General features: G+C 37.0%; 3 protein-coding genes across 11 annotated transcripts in view; 2 read left to right on the top strand and 1 right to left on the bottom strand.

Annotated features, from left to right (window-relative positions):
• The window catches only part of LOC306875996 (anoctamin-1-like), a 39,340-nt gene extending 29,661 nt beyond the window's left edge, over positions 1-9,679 (top strand). For both annotated transcript variants that reach the window (XM_079426878.1, XM_079426877.1), the window contains exons 18-25: positions 1,201-1,258; positions 1,588-1,688; positions 4,211-4,347; positions 5,232-5,384; positions 5,663-5,715; positions 6,176-6,360; positions 6,470-6,575; positions 7,079-9,679. In XM_079426878.1, the coding sequence (XP_079283004.1) occupies positions 1,201-1,258; positions 1,588-1,688; positions 4,211-4,347; positions 5,232-5,384; positions 5,663-5,715; positions 6,176-6,360; positions 6,470-6,575; positions 7,079-7,276 (991 nt within the window). In that variant the 3' untranslated portion in view covers positions 7,277-9,679. The remainder of the gene's footprint in view (positions 1-1,200; positions 1,259-1,587; positions 1,689-4,210; positions 4,348-5,231; positions 5,385-5,662; positions 5,716-6,175; positions 6,361-6,469; positions 6,576-7,078) is intronic.
• Positions 9,680-10,940: 1,261 nt separating this feature from the next.
• LOC306871651 (FAS-associated death domain protein-like) lies at positions 10,941-14,914 on the top strand. The gene is made up of 2 exons (XM_079419722.1): positions 10,941-11,820; positions 13,127-14,914. The coding sequence occupies exons 1-2, from the start codon at positions 11,520-11,522 to the stop codon at positions 13,405-13,407; spliced, it is 582 nt and encodes a 193-aa protein (XP_079275848.1). The 5' UTR covers positions 10,941-11,519; the 3' UTR covers positions 13,408-14,914.
• The window catches only part of LOC306871602 (protein kinase C and casein kinase II substrate protein 3-like), a 36,923-nt gene continuing 26,104 nt past the window's right edge, over positions 14,898-25,716 (bottom strand). For 6 of the 8 annotated variants that reach the window (XM_079419663.1, XM_079419661.1, XM_079419662.1 and 3 more), the window contains 4 exons: positions 24,216-24,336; positions 21,784-21,914; positions 18,986-19,146; positions 14,898-16,029 (listed from right to left, as the gene is read on the bottom strand). In XM_079419663.1, the coding sequence (XP_079275789.1) occupies positions 15,914-16,029; positions 18,986-19,146; positions 21,784-21,914; positions 24,216-24,336 (529 nt within the window). In that variant the 3' untranslated portion in view covers positions 14,898-15,913. The remainder of the gene's footprint in view (positions 16,030-18,985; positions 19,147-21,783; positions 21,915-24,215; positions 24,337-25,716) is intronic. The other 2 variants (XM_079419667.1, XM_079419668.1) reach the window with 1 other exon arrangement.

The raw sequence follows: 25,716 nt of genomic DNA, 5'->3' as shown, positions 1-25,716 counted from the left end.
TAGGAAGATAATAGCACATCCAGCTCTTCTGAAAAGTTCCCCAGCTGACACGTAGGACAATATATAACAAACAATAAAATGTTGTTTTAGTAATTGCATGTAATTCAAAGGGATTATTGAGAGCTGTCTGATTTCTTTATTCCTGAATTGCAGTTTGATTTGATGAGCAAGTTGCAAAGAGCTGACAGATTTGTCATGTTGCATTGTCCCATTGCATATGAAGGAGGGTTGTATGCGTGTGAACAACAATCAACGCATAAAGGAGAAAAACGGTAGAAATAAGGCCCAAAATTAGGTATAGTCATAGTATAAATTAGGTGTCATCCTTGCTGGATTTTTAAATAATTTTTTTTTTATTCCACAATTCAGATTTTTTTTTTTCTTGCAATTGTGATTTTCATTTCACAATTTTTACTTTTTTCTCTGAATTCTGAGTTTAAATCTTGCAATTTGGTTTGTTGTTGTTGTTGTTTGTTTGGTTTTATTTTGTTTCCACCATGTAATAAAAAAAGGTAATTGCAAGTTTGTATCTTACAGTTCTGTCTTGTTTCTTGAAATTGCGAGTTTTTACCTTGGAATTCTGAATTTCTATCTCTCAATTCTAAGAAAAAAGTCCAAATTGCAATGTATAAACTTGCAAGAAAAAGTCAGAATTATAAGATAAAGAGTCACTATTACCTTTTTATTTCTTTTTTTAATCCCTGACAGAAACAAGCTTTCATAAACACCAGCTTAGACCATCATAATTGAATTTCTGTACTCCTTCATGCTTGTTAATACAAAATAATGCTGGCTTGGATCCACATCTGTTCATTAGCCAAAAATGCTGGTCTACCTGATTGACCAAGGAAGTCCTGATGAGTAGACTGTGAAAAATCTGGATGGAGACACTAAAACATACATGTGCACAACATGAGCTGATAAAAATGTAAAAACTGTAACTTGAATGCAATGTAAGTCACTTTGGATAAAAGCGTCTGCTAAATGCATAAATGTAAATGTAACATACATGTGACATACAGTATGCTTCTGACCAATATAATATCGCTCACTAGGTTGTGGAAAAGAGCTACCCCCATCCCCCCACCCCACCCCCTTTAGGGTACTTTTACTGTAATGTAGATTTTATGAATCTTCACTTGCATTTGTGCGGTGGCTGGTAAAAACAGCTATTGACCTTCTTCTATCCAATTCCTCCAGAATCATTGGACGCCCTGGCAAATATATCTACGTCATGGGGTCTTACCGAATGGAAGAGGTACATATCTAGCATTCAGCTTCCTCCTTTTATGTGTGTGTCATAGGTGATTGGTGCTTTTCAAGAGCGGGGAGGTATAAGCCATAAAATTGATTTCGCAAAGATAAATGATGAATCTCATTGACCAACTGGTGTACATGTGTATGTATAAGCAAAATCCATTCTTAACCACATGCTATTCTTGGAGTCTTGTAGGCACATCATCATATGAAAAATAACTTGACAGATTGTCCTACTTACCTCACTCCTGATGACTAACACTTTCGGAGGTGTGTAACCAGTCAACTCCATAGTAACTGACTGAGATCTCTCTCTGTTTCACCCTGCAGTGCGCCCATGCCGGCTGTCTGATGGAATTGTGCATTCAGCTCTGCATCACCATGCTTGGCAAACAGCTCATCCAGAATAACCTGTTTGAGATAGGCATTCCGTGAGTGGCAAACACATTTGTAGATGTAGGAAATCTGATAAATTTCCACTGTGCATTATAGGTGTGGTGTGCATTTCTAGACATGATTTCTTTAGGGAATAATTGTACTTTGACAAGAGCATTGTAAATACCTGTCATGAGCCTTTGTTTTTGTCTTCATGAACTGACTTGGCTGACCTTTTTTGTGTCTTGCTTGCAAATACATGTTTTGTTTCTCTTGGACAAATGCAAATATACTGGATTGTAAGCACATCTCAGACAAATGCTTCTGAAGGTAGTACATGGTAAAAGAAATACATGAGCAGGTCCAAACAGAATCTCCAAAATTTTTCCACATTTTCTGACCTGATTTTTGAGGGAAATGTGCAGAATCCGTGTCTGAGGTCACATGTCACAATTTCCAAAATTTCCAAATGCGCCTTCAAATCAAAAATTATGATCGTAATATTTATTTCTATAGCAAAATCTTAGCTGGCCAAACAATGATTTCATTTTTATATTAAAATTTGGTCTCTGGGATGCCATGAGATAGATAGGTATATTGTGGTATATTATTCTACTGTATATTGTGCCTGTGACGAGAGGTTCAAATTATTTAATATATGTTAAAAGAAAACATATACAACAATAAAAAATACTCATCACATCCCAAAGTTTGCCTGTATAGTGAATTGTTTTGAGTTTGTTTTGTAAGAAATCAGCATCCGATAGGAACCCCACCACCTCTCCAGTGCCATGCGATAACTTACCTTAGTTTTTATATTTTATATAAAGTACTGTATGTGTGCCTCCTCAGCATATACCATATTACTATTAATTCAATTTCTGTATGTAATGCAAGGACTGAGGGAGAGTGAAAATACAGGTAACCCATTAGTAATTAATAAAGGATTATTAGATAATTCCGCAAGAATTACTTAGAACCGGAAACAGTAGTCTAAAGTGAAAACATAGGGAGCCCATTAGTAATTAATAAATAATTATCAAATAATTATGCAGGACTTATTTTGAACCTGCAAGAGTAGGCCTATTCTAAAGTGAAAATATAGCGAAACCTTTAGTAATTAATAAGGAATTAATTACTTATACGGGAGCTGGGCTCAGGGAAACTGCCGTTAACTAGGCATTAGCACAACACAAAAAATACCTAAGACTAAAAAACAAATATGACCCAACAGCTTCATCCCAGTGTTTCAGAAAATAAATTAATTGATTAATTAACAAACCACCATTTTACAGAGTGTACTGTATCTGTAGTAAGTTGGATAGTTATGGCAAGACAGTTGAGTTGCGGTTCCTTTCCGAAGCAGATTTCCTACAGAACAAGGAAATTATTTACCATACAGGCAAAAACATAAGGGGTGAGAACCAGAAAGGCTTAAGTGACATTTCACTAACTTTACAGGAGGGCCAAAACAAAAACTTACCATAGGTTGATCTGACTTTGTGCACTTCTGGTTCTCACCCCTCGTTATGTACAATTATAGTAATGAGTCCTTTTGGGTGTGCAGCAAACAAAATGCATATTTCATTTCCATTATAGGCTAATAATAGTAGTAGTGGACTGTAACAAAGTTGGTACTATAGTGTCCTTTTACTCAAGTAATTTTAAAAATTAATAGGCCTACTTATAATTTTACTGGAGTAATATTTTATTGGGTATCTGTACTTTTGGTCAAGTACTTGATTTGTGGGCCACAACCTGATTATTATAGTGACTATTTGCATATAATTGTTCATTAGTAGTTACTTCATAATTAGTTTTATTGAACCTTAACTAGTAGATAATTAATAGTAGTTCTTCAGGAGGTGTGACAGAATACATTAGTTATTGTTTAGCTAACTGTTACTTAACACAATAATAAAATTGTATTACATACTGATTAGTTAACACATCTTCCTTAGTAGTTAACAGTAGTGCGCTAAGTGTTAATGAATCATTACCTGTTAGTTCTTCAGTAATTCCTTATTAGTTATGCAGTAAGTAAGAAACAGTATTCTAAAGTGTTACCAAAAAGTCAATAATAGTGCAGCCAATAATATGAGTTTTGAACATTTTGAAGAATTTCCAAAACTATATGGTCACCAACAATCTTAAAAAACTTCATTTTGTATTATTTTTAATAAACTTGCTGCTCGGTTGAAATGATTGTTTCTCTGATTGAAAAAAATCCCTCTTAAGCCATTTTAGAGCAAATACATAAATATCTAATCATTATAGTTTACATGTAGTTTTGTAGTTTTAGGTGTAGTTATGCTCTCCTTAAGTAGAGATGGTGTGTGTGTGTGTGTGTGTGTGTGTATGTATACAGTATTTATGTTGTAAACGGCAAAAAATACAGATATCTAATTTAGGTAAATCCAATTAGCCAAAATATTGAATAAACAACACGGAAGGGCAGCTCACAACAACATTGTTAATGATGGATGTACATGAGCACATCATGTAATAGATATGCTTGAGTTCACCAAGTTAGTCATTTTCAAAATCCACAGTGATTATTAATGTATCTATGTGACAGGAAACTGAAGAAAATGCTCCGACAACGCAAGATAGACAAAAATCATCAGGAGGAGCTGAACAAAACGCTTCATCGTCACGAGAAGGACCACTTCCTTGGGCCCTTTGTCGGACTCAACCCAGAGTACATGGAAATGAGTGAGTCACTACACACTACGCGCCCACACACACATACAGACGTATAAACATTTGTTTTTATTCTCTCCTGGTCCTGCTGGCTTTTTTTCCACACTCTTGTTGGAACACGGCATTATTAAAAATGTAATGTAATTACAAATTCTCATTATGAATGATTAAATTCACACTGTCCACAACCGCTAATTGAAATGTCTAAACACAAGTAGACTTATTTTAGATTTATACACCTCATCTGTTCAAAGCACTGTTATATGAGAGTAATTCAACACCCTAGATGGCGTGCATGGTAAACAGGGTAAACGCATGTCCGTTCTGTGAAGGATCTGCAGTGTTATACATGGAGTTGGTGTGTTACCTGCCCCTCCTCTCATCTCGCCTCATCTCTGCTACAGCGTGGGATGGACTTCTGCTAAGAGAGAGGCATTATGGGTCCAAAGGGGGGCTGGCAGAGCAGCGTGAGATTATGAGCTTTAGTTCTGGCTTGAATTCATTAATAACATCCCACCCCCTCATCTACCATCCTCCATCCATACTTTGATCTTCTATCCTTCTATCTCTCTCTGTCTCTCCTGCCCATTCCTCCATCTCTGAGCGTGGCACTACCCAATCTCCTCCTGAGACCCTAAACTAGTAACGTTCAGGAGCATCAGCTCAAAATCACATAAAGAAAGCCAAGAAGGATTTCATTTCTTGTGATTACTCTGTGGGCAGTTTGTGTTTTTGATTTTTAACATCCTAAGTCCCAAAAATCCTTAAGTTTCCCAGCATACCAACGTCTGATGTATTTGATGTGATAAGATGTTCTCAGTAATTCTGCGAGTTGTGCTTCAGTGGAACCTTCTATGGAAGTTTGTTTTGTGTTTTTGTTTCTTTTTCTTATCTAGTCATTCAGTTCGGGATGGTGACCTTGTTTGTGGCCTCCTTTCCGCTGGCTCCCCTCTTTGCTCTACTGAACAACGTCATTGAGATCCGTCTTGATGCCAAAAAGTTTGTCACGGAGCTGAGAAGGCCGATTGCTGTAAGAGCAAAGGACATTGGTCAGTATCTACACACTGATTTTCATCACCACCTAGTGCTAATATGTGATAATACGTGTCTTCACTGCTGAATCTCACAAACAATGTCAAGAACATGGTTAAATCAAAAGAAAAACTTTTTTTTAAGAATATTATTATATTTAAGATTTATTTATTTTTTTGAAGAAAATAAATTGTATTTTTAATTACTTATTTACTGATTTTCATTACACCATCACATTTAAAATACACATCATGTGTAATCTAATGTCTCTGGTCTTTTGTTTCTTTGTCTCCAGGAATCTGGTACACTCTTCTCAGAGGAATCAGTAAAGTGTCCGTCATTGTTAATGTAGGTTTATAATTCTATGTGTTTGTTCTGAAACAAATAAGATATGTGATGTACCTGCATTGTATATTCTATGAAGTTGTACTTCTCAACATTGATATTATTAGTGCCAATATTAGTACTGATTAGTAATTATTAGTGGCAAATGTCACTACTTTTTTTGCTCCTACAATATAAGTCCTACTCATTCTGTAACATTTTTGCTGTGAACATGAATCATCCCACCTATTGAGCAGAGGTGTGCTATTACTTTTCTAAGTGATCTGCTTTGTGATGATTTTCAGCTGGTGGATGATAAAACATGTGAAAGAAATCCCATAGCCATGGAGCTCAAGCCATTACTAGAAACCAGAATATGATTGAGACACAGGGCCAGTTAGCAAACACCCAAACAAACAAAAACTCATAATGAGACTCATTAGTAAGGTTTGGCGAAGGCTAATTCTCCTGTGTCACTCTTTAGGCGTTTGTGATCTCATTCACCTCTGACTTCATCCCACGCCTGGTCTATCAGTACATGTACAGTCCAGACGGGACTCTTCATGGCTTTGTCAATCACACCCTTTCACACTTCAATGTTAGTCACTTCCAGCCTGGCACAGAGCCCATGGAGCCAATGCACCTGGGATACAAAGTGGAGGTTTGCAGGTACTTGGCTTGATTTGCACTAAAGTGTCTTTCTTTTGTACGTCTGGCTGATTTTTCTAATGCGGTGTATGACTGTGTATTATTATTCATAATGTTTACATATTCACAGATATAAAGATTATAGGGACCCTCCGTGGTCTGCCACGCCATACGAGTTCTCAAGAGAATTCTGGGCCATTCTAGCGGGCCGATTAGCTTTCGTCATTGTCTTTCAGGTCAGTCGAAACCAAATTCATAAAATATCAACTTTTTCATTTCTGATCAATTATGAATTTTACAAAGAAATGTCCAGGTCATAATTTCAACTATAATAATAATAATAAAATTAATCATCATCATCATCATCATTTGTTGTTGCTGTTGTTTAGTATACATATACTAAAATATTAATATGTTATATTATATTAGGTAATGTATTAGTATGATGGTTTGTTTACTATTTAGCTCTTAATTATAATTTCAGTAATTTTACTGAAACTTTTTTTTTTCTTCAGTTATTTGCCCAAGCAACATTTCTTTTAAGCTTCTAATATTTCATCTTTATTTTAATTGACAAAATTTGTAATTGTTTTAGTTAATGGCAATAACATCTTGACCTTGATATATACTTACAAATGCACTTTACAATTTAATACCATTTTTTTTATCTGGTTACAGTAAATGGACCTAATTGTGATGAACACACTCTAATACAAATGCCTCTTGTCTCTCTGTACAGAATGTGGTCATGCTGATGAGCGACTTTGTGGATTGGCTAATCCCAGACATTCCCAAGGACATTAGCATTCAGATACACAAGGAGAGGAACCTCGTCGTTGAGCTGTTCATGAAAGAGGAACGGGGCAAGAAGTACAGGAATACCATGGGTGACCCAAGCCCCCAGCCGCTCCGCTCCCGTCCCAGCTCACAAGCTTAGCCCAGCGCTCGCCCTGATCCCAGTGCTGCGAGGGAAGCAGTAACACGCTCCATTCCAGGGCCTGTTCCTCACTCAGTCCATCTCTGTGACCTGCTCAAACAGAACGAAAAGCCTGTAGAGGACTGTCCTGTCCTGGAGGACCACTGCTGTAAGGATCAATGCTGTTACAAAGATTGTTACATGACTGCCGCCTCATTGGTATACCAGAAAAAAGTTACAACAAGAAAAAGATTTCTTTTTTTCTTTTGCCGGTTACTGAATTAAACACTCTTTTTCTATCAGCTATATGCAATTTCTGCAGGTAGGTTTGTTTGGAAAGAGGGCTGTAGGGTTTGTATCGTTTTATCTGTTGACTGATGAATATTGGATGTATTTTTGTGAAGCATCGCTGCTTTAGCATTAATAGACAGCTAATGAGCATTTTATTTTAAACTACACTGCTTTTATATGAATTTTAACATGAAAATGTAACGTTTATGTTTTCGAGATTGATAGGATAGAATTGAACTGAACCAACTCGTTTAAAGTGCTTTTTAAATGATTTAATATTAGACATTTCATTCAGAATATTTCTGGTCAAGTGAATTAGCAACTATCAATATCATGCTGTTTCCTTTTTAGGCACCAAGTAGTTCTGTTCTATCACTGTAACGATCGTGTCTGTTTAGCTGTCTATATATAAAATATAGACTGCAAATTAATCAAAATAACTACAATCCTCACTCTTGGTCTTTTTTTTAGTATTCTAGCATTTCTATTACATGCGGTGGAGTGCTTTTGACAGGATGTCGATTGATCTTGGGGATTTTTGGCAGCATGCAAGCGCTTGGTTTTTAGGTAGTGCATCTGAAAATGCTATTAAGCTGTGCTGAGAAAGGGTGCGCTGTATATAAACCCATGACGTTCAAGAGGCCTTAATATTCATGAAAATGTCATATGGACAGATTTGTGTCTGCTTATCTGAATGTTTCTCTCTCATCTTGATTTGTGATGTTCCAATCTTGATGAAATGGCAATGATGATGGAAACAATATATCTTGGTATGTTGCATGTGTCTTTCATTCACAGAAATGATGCGTCTAAAAGCGTGATAAGTGGTTTTAATTGAAATTAATATAAAATATGAATTCAGTCTTAAGGTATACTGTTTGGACATATGGCAATGTTTTTTTTTATCAACTCTAATTATTACACGACTCTGTATTTTCCCATTTTTACTGTTACGTCATCCTCATACTGTTTACTTCTGTGAAAGAAACCTTTAAATGTCTTGCGTCATTGTGGAGTTTCAGTGTCTCAAACTGCTAATTATGACTGTACTTTTGCTTTTGAATTATGTTTCTAAAATAAATATGTCCTATACATTTGGTATGTATATATATTGACTCTTTTGTAGACCAGTCACATGTTGTTTGGAGATGAAACTCACTTAATTCATATTTGCTGCTTCTTGTAGACCAGTGGTTTTCAAACCTGTCTAACAAGCACCCCTGCTCTGCACATTTTGTATGTCTCCCTTGTCAGACACACCCAGTTCAAGTTTTGCAGTCCCTACTAACGAGCTGATGAGTTGAATCAGGTGTGTCTGATAATAAAGGAGACATACAAAATGTGCAGGGTAGGTTTGAAAACCGCTGTTGTAGACCAGTGTTCCTCAGATCTTTCCCTGGAGGTCCAATCTGCTGCAGAGTTTAGCTCCTGATCAAACTCACCTACCTGTGATTTTCTAATGATCTTGAAGACTCTGATTAGCACGCTCAGGTGTGTTTGATTAGGGTTAGAGCTAAACTGCAGGAGTGGGCCAGATTTGAGGATCCCTGTTGTAGACTGTTGCAGGGGCGTAGATTACGCGGGGGACGTGTCCCCCCACTTTTTATAAAAAGTAAATTCGTCCCCCGCACTTTTTCATTGGACAGTTGTGTTCTCGACATGTTGAGGTTTTAATGGAGCAATGTATATAAATGCAGAATGATTTAAAATTCAAAGAGACAAGATATAATGACGTTTACGTTTCCATGGCAATCAGTCACTCAGTTTGTGACGTCACGACATGCCCAGGCTCGCGCCCGCGGTCCCGCGCTGTATCCATCATTCATTAGAGGTCGATGAGTTCAAAGCGGCAAGAAACTCTTCACTCCTTTTTTACGAAGAAGTCAAGCAGCGTAAATTGTCATGTGGGATCCGAATAGTGTTGCACAATGTTGAGTGACTCTGCCTATTGCTCTTGCTGAATAATTAGCAAGTTTTGATGTTCATTATATGGAGAAAAAAAAGCTGCCTGGACAAACATGCACTTATTTATTTTCAGTGCATTTTTCCGTAACTCTTTTGTAACGTCTTTTATTTTAACACGTATGTATGTTTTCAGAACCCTTCAAATAAGAATAAAGATAATGTTGAACTGAGATTTTACAGCGTTTGCAGCATTGTGACATGTTTAACTCTGCCAAATCTACATGATGTGTTTCAATCAAGTATGCAGCAGCAATACTGATCTGATACAGGACCGATCTTCATTTAGGGGTGCTCTGTCATTATTGCACTAATTTGACGTTTTTATGTGTTGTCAAGAATGAACAAGAAACAGTCAGCCTAGGTTTGTTAGAGCAGAATCAGGACGACACGCAAGAAATACAAACTTCACAGCTGAGAAGAACTGATAGAGTGGCTTTTAACACCTGGCTGTTTTTACATTGTATAAAATCTATTAATACACAATCGTTTGTAGGATTATATATGGACCAATCATAAAAAACACATAATTAGTCAAATATAGAAAAATAAAAAATAACATTAGTATGATGAACAACTTCTCAGCTATCATTTTTAACTACAGTAGGTAATTATTAGCTTGCATATTGGTTGTTTATTAGCACTTAAGCACACATTAATTCTGTATTCTTCATGATCATATTCTGCATCCCATAATCCTAAACTTAACAACTACAACAACTACCTTACAAGCTGTTAATAAGCAGTAAATGAAGAGTTTATTGAAGTAAAAGTCATAGTTAATAGTGAATATGTGTTTATCAGGTAAAGATTATTTACAGCATTGTCTATGATAAGATATTTCTTTTAACATAGACTAATCAGACTAATGTATAATAGAACAGAACAGAATAAAGGAGTATGTGAATGTGCAAGTATCCATTACTGTGTGCCATGTACTCTACATACAACACACAAAATACAATCTGAAATATGTAAACAATAGTACCCTTATAAGGACATCTTTGTAACTTATACTCAAAAAGGTGCACATATAGAGTACCAATATGTATCGTAATGTACAACTATGAAACTTTTTGGGGTAAATAAGGTACAAAGATGTCCTTTTAATGGTACTGTCCCAGTGACAAGCTGTTGTATTTCTTTATTTTTTTCTTTTTTCTCTCTTTCCTTCTGTTTTATAATCATATATAACAATATAATCATAAAGCATATTAAGCAAAAAGGTATGATTAAAAAAAAAAACCTGTCAATTAGACAAGGGTTAACTGAAAAAAAAGAACAGGTATAACACTAGACACTTTTGAAATGATGGCTACGCCCCTGGACTGTTGTGTCCACCGAGTGCTCTTCTTTGGGTTAAATAAAGAAGGAGGAGCAATATAACAGGAAGTAGGTAATTTCAGTTCCCTCCCTCAGTGTTGCGAAATTCGATTCATTCTGCGAATCGATTCATTTGGTTCAGAAAGAGTCATCCGTTGAATAATTTACATCTCTTGGGGAAAAAAGCGCGTTTTTTAAAGCTACTTATTAACATAAAAAAAAACTAGTTTCGTATGTGTGTTCGGCTATTACGTTTATTTTAACAGCTCAAATCATTAGTTTTCAGAAAAATACGAATAAAAAGTAAGTTTAGTGCTGAATTCTTACAATGGTTCGCAACCCGCCATAAATGTGAAAAAGAATTCGCAATCATTTTGGAACTATTTTTAGAACTTTGAACCTCGAGCCGTTCTCAGAGCCGCTCAGTCCGATGGACGAATGAATCGTGAATCGACTCAAAAGAACAATTCGCGCGCGAATCGGACACCCATACGTCCAAACGGTTGATTATTACAAAAAACACTGGTTCTGAAGAACTGAAGTTATTTTTGGTTTCTAGCAGTGGAGCTGGGTGATTTTAGGACACAAGGCGGGGGTTTTCACGATGCTTTGCTAACGTGAGAGAGCCAGAGCTGAAAGCGAAAGCGAGAGATGCTGGAAGTGACTCGTGTTAGCATTCAAACACATCATGGATAACAGCAGATTTAGAGCCGTGTTACTAGCCATCTCTGATAAACTTACTGAAGACAATGTGACCAGTCTAAAGTTTCTGTGCCCGGAAGTCGGGAAGAAAAAGCTTGAGAAAGTCAACAAGGGGATTGATCTTTTCGAGTGCTTGATCGAAAGAGCTGCGATTGGGCCTGAAAACACTGCACTTCTGCGAACACACCTGAACCAGATCGGCCAGACAGTTCTTCTGAACATAATAGATGATTATGAGACCGGAGTTACAGGAAGCCCTCCTGATGTACCAGACGCAGAAGAGCGAGGTTTGTATGCTTTTACTGAACACAGGATCACAGACGGCTTCATATCGATAGATTTGACTAAACTCTCTAAATGCCTCTGATTTTGAAGTGAAACGATGTATAGTTTCTATGCTTTTCCATACTGTACTCTGTGGTTTTGTACCGCTGAGGCGATATGATGCATGCATGTATATATTTAAGAACTGTACATATATAAATGTAAATATTTTCAAAATATATACTGTATGTGTGTGTATAAATAATAAATCTACACTGTATGCATGCATATATTATGTAAACAAAAACTTTATTTTGGATGTGATTAATCGTTTGACAGCACTAGTTATTTTATTTATTTTGAGAATTTTGTCTTTTTGGCCATATGAATAACAAAATCTACAACAAATAGCATGTTTTGTTTAGTATTGGACATTTTTCAGCTTCAGGTAACTTATACTCATATCAAACTATATGGGCCATAAAAGCCTTTTTATTTTCTTATTTTGTTCAAATACATTTTTTTTTTTTTTTGTAATGTCAGACTTTACAGGGTTAAAGATGTACACAAAAATAATTTTACCCACTAATCACTAAACGAGTTTAAAATGTAAAAACTGTATAGGCGGTAAGACATTGTTATTTGGTGATGCACACAGTAATCAGCCTTTGATGTCATAGAGGTCAAATAATGCTTATGTTGATCAGTATTTCCCCCCAAAATGTGTCTAGAATATCAGGCCAGGGAGTGTTTGCACGAATCCTTTTTCAACTAAAACCAGAAAACGTATGTGCTTTGGTCCTTCATTTTAACAACATCTGCATTTTGGGAGACTGGTTTAAGTTTTGGAAAATTATAATGTTATTGTCTCCATGTAAACTACAAAAATGCGTATTACGAGATCAGTATGTGTGCCGGTATGTAGTGTTTCTTTACAAAGTGGCATCGCCAGATACTGGCCTGGCATGCGTAATACAGTGGTTTTGGTCGTTTTTGTGGATCCATGTGAATGAGGATTGTTTTAACAGTGTTGTCGTCTGTACGCAAAACCTTTCAAAAACACAAAGGAAAAAAGTTTTCCATTTTAGTATAACATTCGCATGTAAACGTAACCTTACAATTGTACGAAGTGCACAACACAGTAACACAATATGAAACCAAAGTAGCATTTATTTTAAAGAAAGATGAACTACAGCGGGGTAACGTCATACATTGTGACGTTAGTCTCCAAATACAGTGACCGAACAATCTAAGAACCACTCAAAGATTCATTCTACAAGAGATTCTAATCTAATTCAAGTGCTTTCTGTATCTCTTTTTTTTATATAGAAAAAATAAACATTGCAACTGATGTAATTGTTAAACATTTGGGTAAAAAGTGGCGTCGATTTGGAAGAAAGCTTGGACTTCAGGACACTCAGCTGGAAGGCATACAGGAGAAGCACAGCCGTGACCTGGAGGAGCAGGGGAGGGAGCTCATCAGACAGTGGATGAAGATGAGGAAAGAAAACGCCAGAGTGGAGGATCTCATTAAAGCTCTGCAGGACTGCGAACAGAACCTCACTGCTGATCTCGTGGAGAAAAACCTCAAAGAGCTTGGTGCACATTGAAAATCACCACGGATTAATAATGTGAATTTCTTATTGAAGAGCAAATTAACTGAATTCAATTGTGTTTACAGATCTTTCTACACTGTTAAATATCGATTGGAGGAGATGCATTAGATAATATATTTTACATTTGTAATGATATTGCAGGGTATGAAAATTAAATCTATTGAATGTGTCCTCATTGCAAAACATAAGGATTTTTACCGAACATACTCGTAAAACAACACTGTTCTTCTGTTTGCTGATTTTGTCAAAGGATATATGACACTTGCAAAGGAATAAAGAGAAAATGATGTGTGATTGAACACCTCATAACTTTGTGGTGTAGAAATGCTAAATCCCAAGATTTAAATACCGTACAAATAGGCTGTCAGAGAGAAGTTCATTACTTCAGAAGAGTTCAGTGCTCACCCTCAAACTGCCTCACAGAGGTATGTGTTCAACATGTTTCAGCATGTAGTCACCTGACATGTCTCCTCCGCTCCACCAGAAAGATTTCTGGAGAGCGCATTATTTGGGAACTCTTTATTTTGAGTCATCTCTCATTTGTCCCACACCGGTTGTACAGGTTGTTTCCCAGAAACAGCCTATATGGCTCGGATAGAGACCACTGATTTCAGTCTACTTGAGGTTTGAATTACACTAAATGCTTTAAAAATCTAAACAAATATTAAAACTCTAGGAATCATGCATTTGCTGAAAACGTCCTCATATGCTAAACGACTACACACAACCAACTCACAAGAAGCACAAGTTGCTGGGAGACAAATGCAAAAAATATTGTAAAATAGGCTTGACATTTTGTTTGATATTCTCCGACTGGACAGATTCACAGATTTTTTGTTTCTTCTCAAAAAAAAAAATAAAAAAATCTGAATTTGTCCGTCATACACATGATTTTCAGTGAAATCTGTCAACTCAGGCAGTCCAAAATCTGCAGACTGGCTCGGACTTTTGGCATCTAGCTTTGACTCCTCCAGACTGCAAATGCGGACAAGAATTCATTCAGTGTTTAGGTTTATGATGCTTTTGGGCTGAGCTCAAATTTACTATGATTCCTAAACACTGTTCATGTAACAGTTCTTAATCCTCAGATTGTATGACGCTGTTGACCAGTGACCCACATCTGTGTACGTCTATGCATGTGCGCAGCAATGATAATCTTTAATACCTAGAATTACAATAAATTTGGTAATAACCCCTAAATTTTAAAAAGCAACAATTTGCAATGCAGCAGTGTTTGAGCTCAATTCTTCCTTTTAAAAATTATATTATTTTAAGTGTATGTTTTTTATAAATATCACCATCCATGTTTTTAACCATGATAAATCAATGGTTTTTAAGCTCCAGTATGTAGAAGAGTGTTGTTAAATTGTCCTGGCCTCACCTTACAAACCACAAAACTCCTAGACACAACTTTAATGAAATAATGTAAGACCATTCATGTAAAACTTCATGTTTAAGCAGCATTACAGCCACGACAACAATAAAAATCTCATTCACTTTTATTTGGTATTTTTATATTGATTAGTATTGGCTGTTACAGTAGTTTCATGTAAAACTATGTTCACAGTGGGGCACACTGGAGGCAGAACATGTGGAAATGGAAATATTTCCCATGAGCACTCACACACACACACACACAAGCACCTTATCAACACCACAAGTCATCCAGAGGTTTTGCCCGTTCTCTTATACTTTCTCTCATTTGAAAACAGAAACTTTCCTGCGCTCCAAATACAAACTAAAAGATAAATTAAAAAAAGTAAAACAATCCCACCGAAAAGATTTTAGAATCTCCTCCCAAATCCTTTGACAAGAATCCAAGACTGGAGATTCCAAAGGGTGACTAAGAGAATCTGCCCAGTGATAGTTTGTATATTATAAATCCATATATCTTGGTGAAAACATGAAAGGTAAATATGCAATGAAGAATCCTTCAATTCTGAACTACAGTCAAAGAAATGTTCAGTTTAACTAGAACAATCTAACATATTACACAAAATATCAACACACTAACACGCATCTCATGAAAGATTCGCAAAACCTGAATATATAAAGTCAGCGTAGATTTGATCAAATACTTGAAATGATTCTCATACGTAACTGAAATGTGAAATACTAATATTTATCTATCAAAACAAATCCAACAGTGGCGACTCGCACATTTTCCTGTGAACAAAGTGATTCAGACATGCAAACTGTCCATTCAGCCGCGTGCTACATTAACAGCTGTGTTGTGACCGTCTGTGGCATTTTACAATAAAGGCACTGATCTTTCAGTAAGCACAAGGACAAAGGGGGACTAGCTAATCTCAAAGTCCTCTAGCGTGTCAGCGAAAACAAAGAATAAAACACTGAACTGCGCACTCCTCTCTGATCTCCTCGTGTATCGTGGCATTCAATCCATCATGCAGATGCGTGGCTGTGTATTTGACACAGCTGCCGTAGTTCCTCACGGCTGCCACAGTGAAGGTGTGGGTCTAGTCCAGAGTGGAGCGGCTGATCAAGATGTGATGACTTGGACGTAGTTAGCAGGGTAGAGGCCTAATTCTCCGCTGACCAGTTGTCCTTTACACCAGCCCTGCTCATCCTCCTCACCCAGCTTCATTAACACGTCACCTGTACGACACAAACATGTATTTCATAATACCTTATAATGCTTTACTTTTCAATGAAACATATGCATAGGATAATATAAAACCAGTCAACCACAAAATCAATCCAGCAGCCCAGCTCTCTCTTTCTATATACATACTTGCATACATACACACCATAACCAGATATAAGAAACATTGCACATAGGACAATGACGCTTTAACCCCCCTTCAACGTTGGCGGTTGTTTTGCCAAAAAAGCTCTGCACTCTGACGTGATGCATGGGCAGGCGCAAAGTTGTGATGAAGCTGTCAATCACCAGTTGCCTATAGCTGTGGTTGTTTTTGTCATATCGCATCTCTCATCTCATTATGTTCATATTACATGGCTGGATATTATTTTTTTTTTTTTTAGAAAGCCCTCACATCTCTGTACCATACTGTATTACAATAGAGTTTTTTTTAACTGCTAGAAGTCAATATTAAATTATATGCTCACACATTTCCACTATTTTTGTATTTAAATTTTATACATTTAAAATGTAAATATTACATTTACAATCATCTAATACTAACCCTAACCCTTTATTAAAAGTTTAATTTAATCTTTAACAAATCTTAAAATTAATTTTCATATTGCACCATTACCACTGTTTGATTTTTTTTTTTTTTTTTTATTCCACAAGGATGCATTAAATTGATCAGGTGTTAGGCAGCGAAGACTTATAATTTTACAAAATATTTTCATTTCAAATAAATGCTGTTGCTTGCCAGTCATCAAACAATCATGTAAAAAGTATCACTTTTTAAATCAAATATTTGGCAGCACAACTATTTTCAACACTGATAAGAATTAGAAATATTTCTTGAGCAGCAAATTAAAGCATATTAGAATTATTTCTAGGGATCATGTGACACTGAAGACTGGAGTAATGATGCTGAAAATTCAGCTTTTCCATCACAGGAATAAATCTAATTTTCAATTACACTCAAACAGTTATTTTGAATTGTATTAATATTTCATAACATTAATTTTTAGTGTATTTTTGACCAGGCTTTATTGGTTAGCATAAAAGACTTCATTCTAAGACATTTAAAAATAAAAATAAAAAACCTTACTCACCCCAAACTTTTGAAAAGTAGGGTAAATTATAATGCGTTTTACAATTCTTTTTTTAAAACATTTAAAATTCAAAAATTAAATTTTACCATCCGATATTTATGTGTTTATACAGTCATGAAAATAATTACAGGCTTATACAGGACAGAATTTTGATATTAGTCAATCCCTAATGATCACTTCAGCCTCATGGGTCCAGAGTCCAGACTGAGATGTGCATGACTGTGTGAAGTCAAGCCTTGCAGAGTCAACAAACTGTTTTGCAAGTGCTGCAGTAAAGTCACTTTTTTTTGTTTCACACACCCTCATGCCTGTACAGACACATCCAGCATAAACCAGGTTTCAAACTCAATTGATCTCTATGCACCTCCTACACTCTTAAATATGAAAACGCCTGAAATATTCTAGTGTGTATTCAGGGAACTGCATAAAAAACCTTTTCCCTTACACAGGTTTGCTGGAGGAACAATGACATTTTTTTTGTTCAGTGAAACTGATTTCACAAATAATTACAGAGGAATGACAAGTAACTGAGTTTTCTGTAAAACTTTTTTTTTCACTTTAAGGGAACGATTTATAGCTCTTGTAGGAACTTAATGGTACACTGTTTTTCTGTCATTAAAGAAAGTTTCACACATAAGGAATAAGTAACACTGAACTGAAAACATTAGTTTAGCATCATGCTACATCCACACCACTAGGTCTCAGTATAAATCCAGGATGACTGAGTACACCTTTAAATCTACTTTACTTGAGTGAAAAAACCTTCAGTAAATGACCACCAGGTGTCACTCTTGGCATGTCTGCTACTGCACGTTTTGTTAGAGCTGCTGGCTGGCATGATGAATTTTGGCAGTGTCTTGTGTTCATAAATAACCTGAATGAATCCTTTAAACTTTATATAATATTTAAGGCCTGCATGCTGGATCCTGGGACCTGATAGTCTATCCAGTTAAACTCTACTCTAGCAAACGAGACCAAATGAGATTGTTTCATTATTCTTGCCCTGGCCATTTAGTTCTGACCTTGAGATTTGATCTACCCTCATTCTACATTACTCCAATGTGCCTGCTACACAGCTTCCTGCAGCACAGACACTAATGCTAAATCATTTTGGTCTGCTGGCTAGATTAGAGTCAGACGTCACCTAAACTCAGACTAAGCTGGATCCAAAAGACCTTGAGCCAATCAGAGTAGAGGGCTCTGCTTTAACACTGCCCTAACTGATGCCATTTAGTGACTTTTGGGAAGCCTTTGAACTCAGATAATTCATTACATGCAGGGATCAGCTGATCACCCATGGAAACTATTGATTTTTTTTAGGAAGCCTGATGTGAACTTTAATCTGAAGTGAAAACTGGGAAACGATAAAAACAAGGTCAAAGATTAACATTTTTGTGAATTAGATTCCTTTTTCCACTGGAAGCAAACATCTTCAAGAGTAACCGCTCATATCATCTTAAAATGAGTGTTTAAAATCATTCTTTGCCCATTTTGTTCTGTTGCTTCTATTTTTGAAAATTCTAGCCCAGCCATATAGGAAATGAGTAAATGTGTGTCAGTTCACTAGTTCCAAAGCAGTTTCATGGGTTTTGTCTAAATGTGAGGAAGCAGTCTCAAATAAACCCATGTAACATGTAGATTTTAATCACACACATGCTCACATGCTTAAATTGACAAACCCCATTTCATTTCTTCCTTTCCACAATGCCATGTTTTTTAAATAACTGCACTACCATGCACAGCAAGGCATTGAAAGAGCAAAGGACGAGGAAAGAAAAGGGGTTTGATGAATCCACAAGCCGCAGCCATGTGTATGTTCATGTGTGTGGCATTAATAAGCATTAGTAGGGATTAATACCTGCTTTAAAGCTCAGCTCATCAGCCTCCTGCCCTGTGTAATCATACAGCGCTTTAACGTGAACCCCGACTACCTTCTCCTCCTCGTCCACACCGTTGGCTGCGATGTATTTTTTGGGGCTCTCTTCATCAGACCAGTCCGAGGAGTAGTCTTTTCCCGCCCTGTTTGAAAAGAAGAGGAATTAGAAAACTGAAAAAATTCATGGACAAATCATTTTAATAGAAAGTGGAAGATTGGTAACTTGGTAATCAGTGAAAGTGCAGCTAAAAAAAGTTTTTAGCGCAGACCTCAAGATGGAAAAACAACAAACTACTGAAGATGCAACAAAAACAGACGCCTATGCTGATGAGCTTGTGTGAGGGTTAAGAGATTGCCGCTGGAGAAATAGTGCAGACACTGGATAAGGATGAAATTTGCTCAATTTCAACAGCATGTGTTGATTGCCTGTGTTCTGTGCATGCTATCAAATAGAAAATCTTTTGAGAGACTATTCATTCGGCTGTATGCATACGCCAAACGTCTGTCTCATAACTGAAGTTTACTTTGGGCTTAAGGAAGAAGACATTTCAGAGGGCTTAAACAGCAGATATTTGCATGTAATGTTTTTGTTAAAACACTTATTAACTCCATACTAAAATGTCTTACTTTTGCAATAATGGTGTCTAAATTGTCATTTTAGAGGTGGAGCTATTTTTCCAGGTGAATGAACTTCTGGTTATCCATCTCCAATATATTTCCACTGGGTGGATTTCACTGTACAGTACATAAACTGTACACAGTTTTGAAAGTATAAACAGTATCACATGTTGATACCACATAGTTTATCTAAGTGCAACATCTTGCCCCACAGATGCTGTCAATAGAGCTCTACTTGTACTGAACCCGGAACATTCCTTCAATATTTAGTCAAGGAAAAACAGTGTAAAGCAGTACTAGAAACAAAGATTCATATTGATTTTCAAATAGGAGACTGTAAGGAGAAAACAAAAGGTGTAATTGTTAAAAACATTAAGCATACTGCTCAGAACAATTTTTTAGCTTGGAACTAATGTTCACAAATGATTGGCTCTGACAAGCGACTGGGATCAAATGGATTCATTTGATTAATCTTAATAGCAAAAAGAAAGAAAAAAACGACAATGCTAATAGTAATAGCTCTCAAAATGTTCTTGTCTTGAAGATCTGGTTAGCTCTGTTCCACAACCTAGTGAGCTACCTTGCTATTTGCTGCATACATGGGCAGCTGCCTTCTAAGACAATATTCTAGCCTACGGTAAATGGAACCTCATAAATGCTTAACTTAGAAGTTTAGTTCACACATCAAGTGAAATATGCAAGACTAAAAGGTCTCGGTTTATCAAAATGGCCGATGAAGAAAAATAAACTGACAGTCCAAGCATCCACATAACTGACCCATTTATCTGTTGTAGCTTATGCAGGTTGCATTCACAAAATAGCCACTGACACAATCAAAAGGTGATATCTGAGAAGTGCTAATTGAATGTCACAGGTCTGGTCAATGATTTTGGCCCTCCAGAACCATTTCAGCCAAAACCAAAGATACATTTCTGACTGAATCTTTTCGGTTGCCGGAGTTTGTGTATCACTACTATATAACATTGCTTCCTACTTTTGTAACAACATTTGTGTAAGGCATGTATCCATGATTCGTTAAAATACTGTCTAGGTAGGCTGCTAACTAGGTTTTAGAACAAAGCTGTTGTTTGTACTCCGAGAGAGGAGGTCAATAAGAAAAGAAAGTTGCACTGACACTCCCGGTGCATAGCCACTTAGGTTCTCGTAATACCCATCCGCCTCAAGCCACCTGTGGGTTTAACACAGACCAGACTAATAAGCAGGAAGCTGCAGAAGGCCACATTTAATACTGCAATTTAATAGGCATTCTCCTGTGTGCCCCTGTGAGAGAGATTCAGATACAACACACAAACATGAGCCATCTAAAGTATCTGTACCAGACCTTCTCAGGTCTTTCCAGGCACTTAATTTAGCTAATACCTTTGATGTCCCTTGATCCTGTGTTAACATGCTACCCTAATACACACAAACACATATATACACACACAGTTTGAATACGCTGACTCCGTGCTAATTGGTATAGTTGGTTCTATAAGCAGTGAGTGAAGCCCTAAGGGAAGAACTGTTGCCAGGATAAAAAAAAAAACAATAGCAACCCTCCACTTCTAAATACAACACTGCAATTAAAAGTTGGATTATTATTGAAGCAGAATATGAAACTCAAGAATCTGGGTGTCTATATTTGGGTGGCTGACAAATGTACATTTTTAAAATATTGAGGAAATATTGTTTTCATGTTGCACTAATTTTGTGTGCACCTTATCTGATATCATTAAATTGTAAAGTCCTTATATTGGCCATCAAGCACTCTGATCTCCAGATCAGTATTGATTGTTAATTTTTTTTTAAATATGCATTTGTTAGATCAATTGCTATAGTTGATAAAATCTTATTTGTCACCCCCCCCCCCCCCCCCCCCCCACACACACACACACACACCCACACACAAATTGAACTGTAAAAAGGGGCCAAAATGTTACATTTAAAGGTCCAAAAACTAAACTTGATTGAGGGTTAAATGTATTCATTAATATATAATTAAACAAATTTTTAAATAGTATTTTAAATCTTTCAAATTAATTTTTAAATCAACTTCACTTTTTTACATTTCACATTTTTACATTTCAATGCAAAAATAATTATCAAATACATAAATATTTTCTTTGTGCATGAGAATATGATCCTGCAGTAGTCTGATGTACCTCGTAGTTTCCTGTGGAGTCTTTGGGGGTTCGTCTCCCGCTGAGACAATATTAGTCAGAGTGACCACGTCATCAGAACGACTGTTTCTGTCTCTTCGACTGATGGATCGGTTTGCTTCTGGTGACCACTCCTGTTAAAACATGAAATGTGAAAATCCATATTTTATATGTAACTAATTTGTGTTATACTCACTACCTTCCATTGCTATCATGTTTAGATTTAAACGATGCATTTAAAAAAAAAGAAAAAAAAGTAACCTTATACAGTATATTATTTAAATAATATAACAATGTTTGCACATACACTCACCGGCCACTTTATTAGGTACACCTGTTCAATTGCTTGGTAACACAAATTGCTAATCAGCCAATCATATGGCAGCAACTCAATGCATTTAGGCATCTAGATGTGGTGAAGACGACTTGCTGAAGTTCAAACCGAGCATCAGAATGGGGAAGAAAGGGGATTTAAGGGACTTTGACTGTGGAATGGCTGTTGACGCCAGACGGGCTGGTCTGAGTATTTCAAAAACTGCTGATCTAAGCACAACCATCTCTAGGGTTTACAGAGAATGGTCCGAAAAAGAGAAAATATCCAGTGAGCGGCAGTTGTGTGGACGAAAATGCCTTGTTGATGTCAGAGGTCAGAGGAGAATGGGCAGACTGGTTAGAGATGATAGAAAGGCAACAGTAACTCAAATAACCACTCGTTACAACCAAGGTATGCAGAATACCATCTCTGAACGCACGACACGTCGAACCCTGAAGCAGATGGGCTACAGCAGCAGAAGACCACACCGGGTGCAGCTCCAGTCAGCTAAGAACAGGAAACAGAGGCTACAATTCGCACAGGCTCACCAAAATTGAACAATAGAAGATTAGAAAAACGTTTCCTGGTCTGATGAGTCTCGATTTCTGCTGTGACATTCAGATGGTAGGGTCAGAATTTGTAAAGAACATGAAAGCATGGATCCATCCTGCCTTGTCTCAATGGTTCAGGCTGGTGGTGGTGGTGTAATGGTGTGGGGGATATTTTCTTGGCACATTTTGGGCCCCTTAGTACTAATTGAGCATCGTTTAAACGCCACAGCCTCCCTGAATATTGTTGCTGACCATGTCCATCCCTTTATGACTACAGTTTACCCATCTTCTGATGGCTACTTCCAGCAGAATAATGTACCATGTCACAAAGCTCAAATCATCTCAGACTGGGTTCTTGAACATGACAATGAGTTCACTTTACTCAAATGGCCTTCACAGTCACCAGATCTCGATCCAATAGAGCACCTTTGGGATGTGGTGGAACGGGAGATTCGCATCATGGATGTGCAGCCGACAAATCTGCAGCAACTGCGTGATGCTATCATGTCAATATGGACCAAAATCTCTGAGGAATGTTTCCAACACCTTGTTGAATCTATGCTACAAAGAATTAAGGCAGTTCTGAAGGCAAAAGTGGGTCCAACCCGGTACTAGCAAGGTGTACCTAATAAAGTGGCCAGTGAGTGTATATGTATGCAAATTTTACAGGATTTTGAGTTTGGGGTTTACAAGCAATAAAAAGGTATTTACATTATACTCTCACTGCATTATTTCACACCCAGTTTTCCCTTCTAACAAAACACAAGTTCAAAACAAAAAATACTTGTGTGTTTGTGTGTGTGTGTGTGTGTGTGTGTGTGTGTTAATCCATCCCAGTAAATAACTTTGCCTTAAAGCAGAACAAGAATACAGATCAGTCACACAATGTGACTGTGACATAACAGCACTTATATTAACAGTCACATGTGGGACTATCATCCAGTCAGCCTTCTATCACTGTGCAGAGAGAGCGAGTCTGTGCCTTTTTACAGCCATACAAAGGACTCCTGTGTGCTGGCAGAACCGGGGGGATGCCAGAAGATTCCTCTGGAGGTGTCACTTACCTGGGCAAACCTGACTAAAAGCTTAGTTTTAGCTCTGTGAATGCTATTCACTCTCCTACTGCTCAATTAAGCATTCACACCATGGAGGATTTCTACATTTCTGACACTCAGATTCCATGACACATCTGATTACACAAATGGAGATGCTGACACTGCCACTGTGTGTCTGCGTGTGTTTGTGTTGTGGGGAGGGCTGGGAAGGAAGGGGGAAAGATTTCCATTAGGGAGAGGGATCCGACATTCCAGAACCCACTCATGGGCCGTGCAAAGACAACAGCTCATTCACGCTCAGCCCATTAGAAATTCACCACCAGTGGAGCCCGGGGCCCAAAACAGCTCTATGGTTGACAACTCCACAGCAGTGTTTTGGTCCATAAATTCTGTATCTTTTCTAAGCAAATGTCAGCGTTTATGTTTGTAGTCTGGTCTGCGTGTTTCCTGGCATTCTGTGATATAACAAATATTCTAAACAAAACAGCATTTTGCAGAGAGGAGAACATATTATACCTCAAACTGGGGCCAATTCATGCTCATGCCGGGGCCATGGGTGTTCCTCCACCACTTGAGGTCCTCCGCGTCATTGGCTGCGTTGATGGTCTGGCTGAGATCTCGGTACAGGCCTTTAAATCTGCATGGGGATTTTCCACATACTCTGTCAGGACAGGATTTATTCATGCACAAGGAAGTGTATGTTTAAAAAATAAAGCCAACATCAACTTTAAATGATGGTTGTTGCAAACATCGCTAGTACTATTGATCATACCATTAATAGAACACAGAAATATTTTTAGACATATCCTGCAGTGTCCAAAAAAAGGTACCATTCAGGAGACAACTTTGTACAATACCTCATATTAGTATCTTGTTGTAGTAGACATTTACTTCAATGGGTATTACACCACTGGAAAGACAAGCTTTTAATAAAACGTGGATATTTATGTAGCAGAAATGTGATTTATTTATTTATTTTTTAATTAGTGTTACATGACTAGTGAAGAGAGGAAAATGGTTATGTCATTCCCTTTTGCCAAAAACCTTGACAACCATAATGCATTTTTGATTTTGGTGCCACTAAGCCAATAAAACAGATTTGTGGAGACAATTAATATGCATTGATCTGCAAGTAAGCAAACAAAGTATACACTATCAAAATATAAAACTTAAATTTCTGACTGATCATGCAAATGTGCAAACAAGTGTAAAATATACCCCAGTGATTTAAAAATGAGGAAAGACTCAATTTGTGTAAATATGTTGCAACATAGTATATAAATACAATTTAATTTCATTAAACAGGGATTAAACAGCTCCCCCCTTTGCAGCAGATTTGGTCTACAAATAACTGGCAGTCATGACCAAAAAATTATTTTCATTTACAATAATCAATACTAAAAATCAGCATCAGTCGTACGCACGCTCAAGCTCCGGTGCTTGGCTCATTTGGAGTAATTCTGAATGGATTGATGAATCAGTGAGTTGCTGACTGAACCACTGCAATCAGATCAGTTAGATTCACAAATGAAGAGTTCAGTGCGATTTGTAAAACCGTTTCAACATGTTCATTGCTCTTGCTTTTCAGAGGAGGCGATTTCTACAGTTCAAAATAGCAAGGAACAATGTGTTTTGATAAAACGAAGCAGACTGTGCTATAAGAGGTTATGCTTTGGGATGTAATGAAGTAAAACTAAATGTTTCCCAAAACAAAAATACTCTGATAAAGCACAGACACTTGAAAATTTTGCTCAAGTACAGTAACAAAGTAAAAATACTTTGCTGCTATCCACCACTGCTAACGACATTGTATTTGTAACAATACAAAGCTGGTTGAAAATCTGAATACTTATCCTTTTAGGTACTACTATGAACCTTTTAGGATGGTGTAGAAGTACAAAAAGATACCCTTTTGAGGGTACTGCCCAGTGACAAGCTGTTGTACCACTACAGGTACAACTTTTGACATTATTTTCCAGAAAGTGCACCAGAGGAGGAAAATGAGCCATACATACTT

Source organism: Barbus barbus, assembly GCF_936440315.1.
Source record: "Barbus barbus genome assembly, chromosome: 1".
Classification (NCBI taxonomy): domain Eukaryota; kingdom Metazoa; phylum Chordata; class Actinopteri; order Cypriniformes; family Cyprinidae; genus Barbus; species Barbus barbus.
Note: the sequence above shows the minus strand (reverse complement) of the source record. Positions and strands in the feature narration are given on the sequence as shown.

Bases quoted from the DNA above. Each gene is read 5' to 3' on its own strand.
- LOC306871651 (XM_079419722.1), top strand. From the start codon at position 11,520: ATGGATAACAGCAGATTTAGAGCCGTGTTACTAGCCATCTCTGATAAA. The intron at 11,821-13,126 runs GTTTGTATGCTT...TTTTTTATATAG, and splicing joins ACCAGACGCAGAAGAGCGAG to AAAAAATAAACATTGCAACT.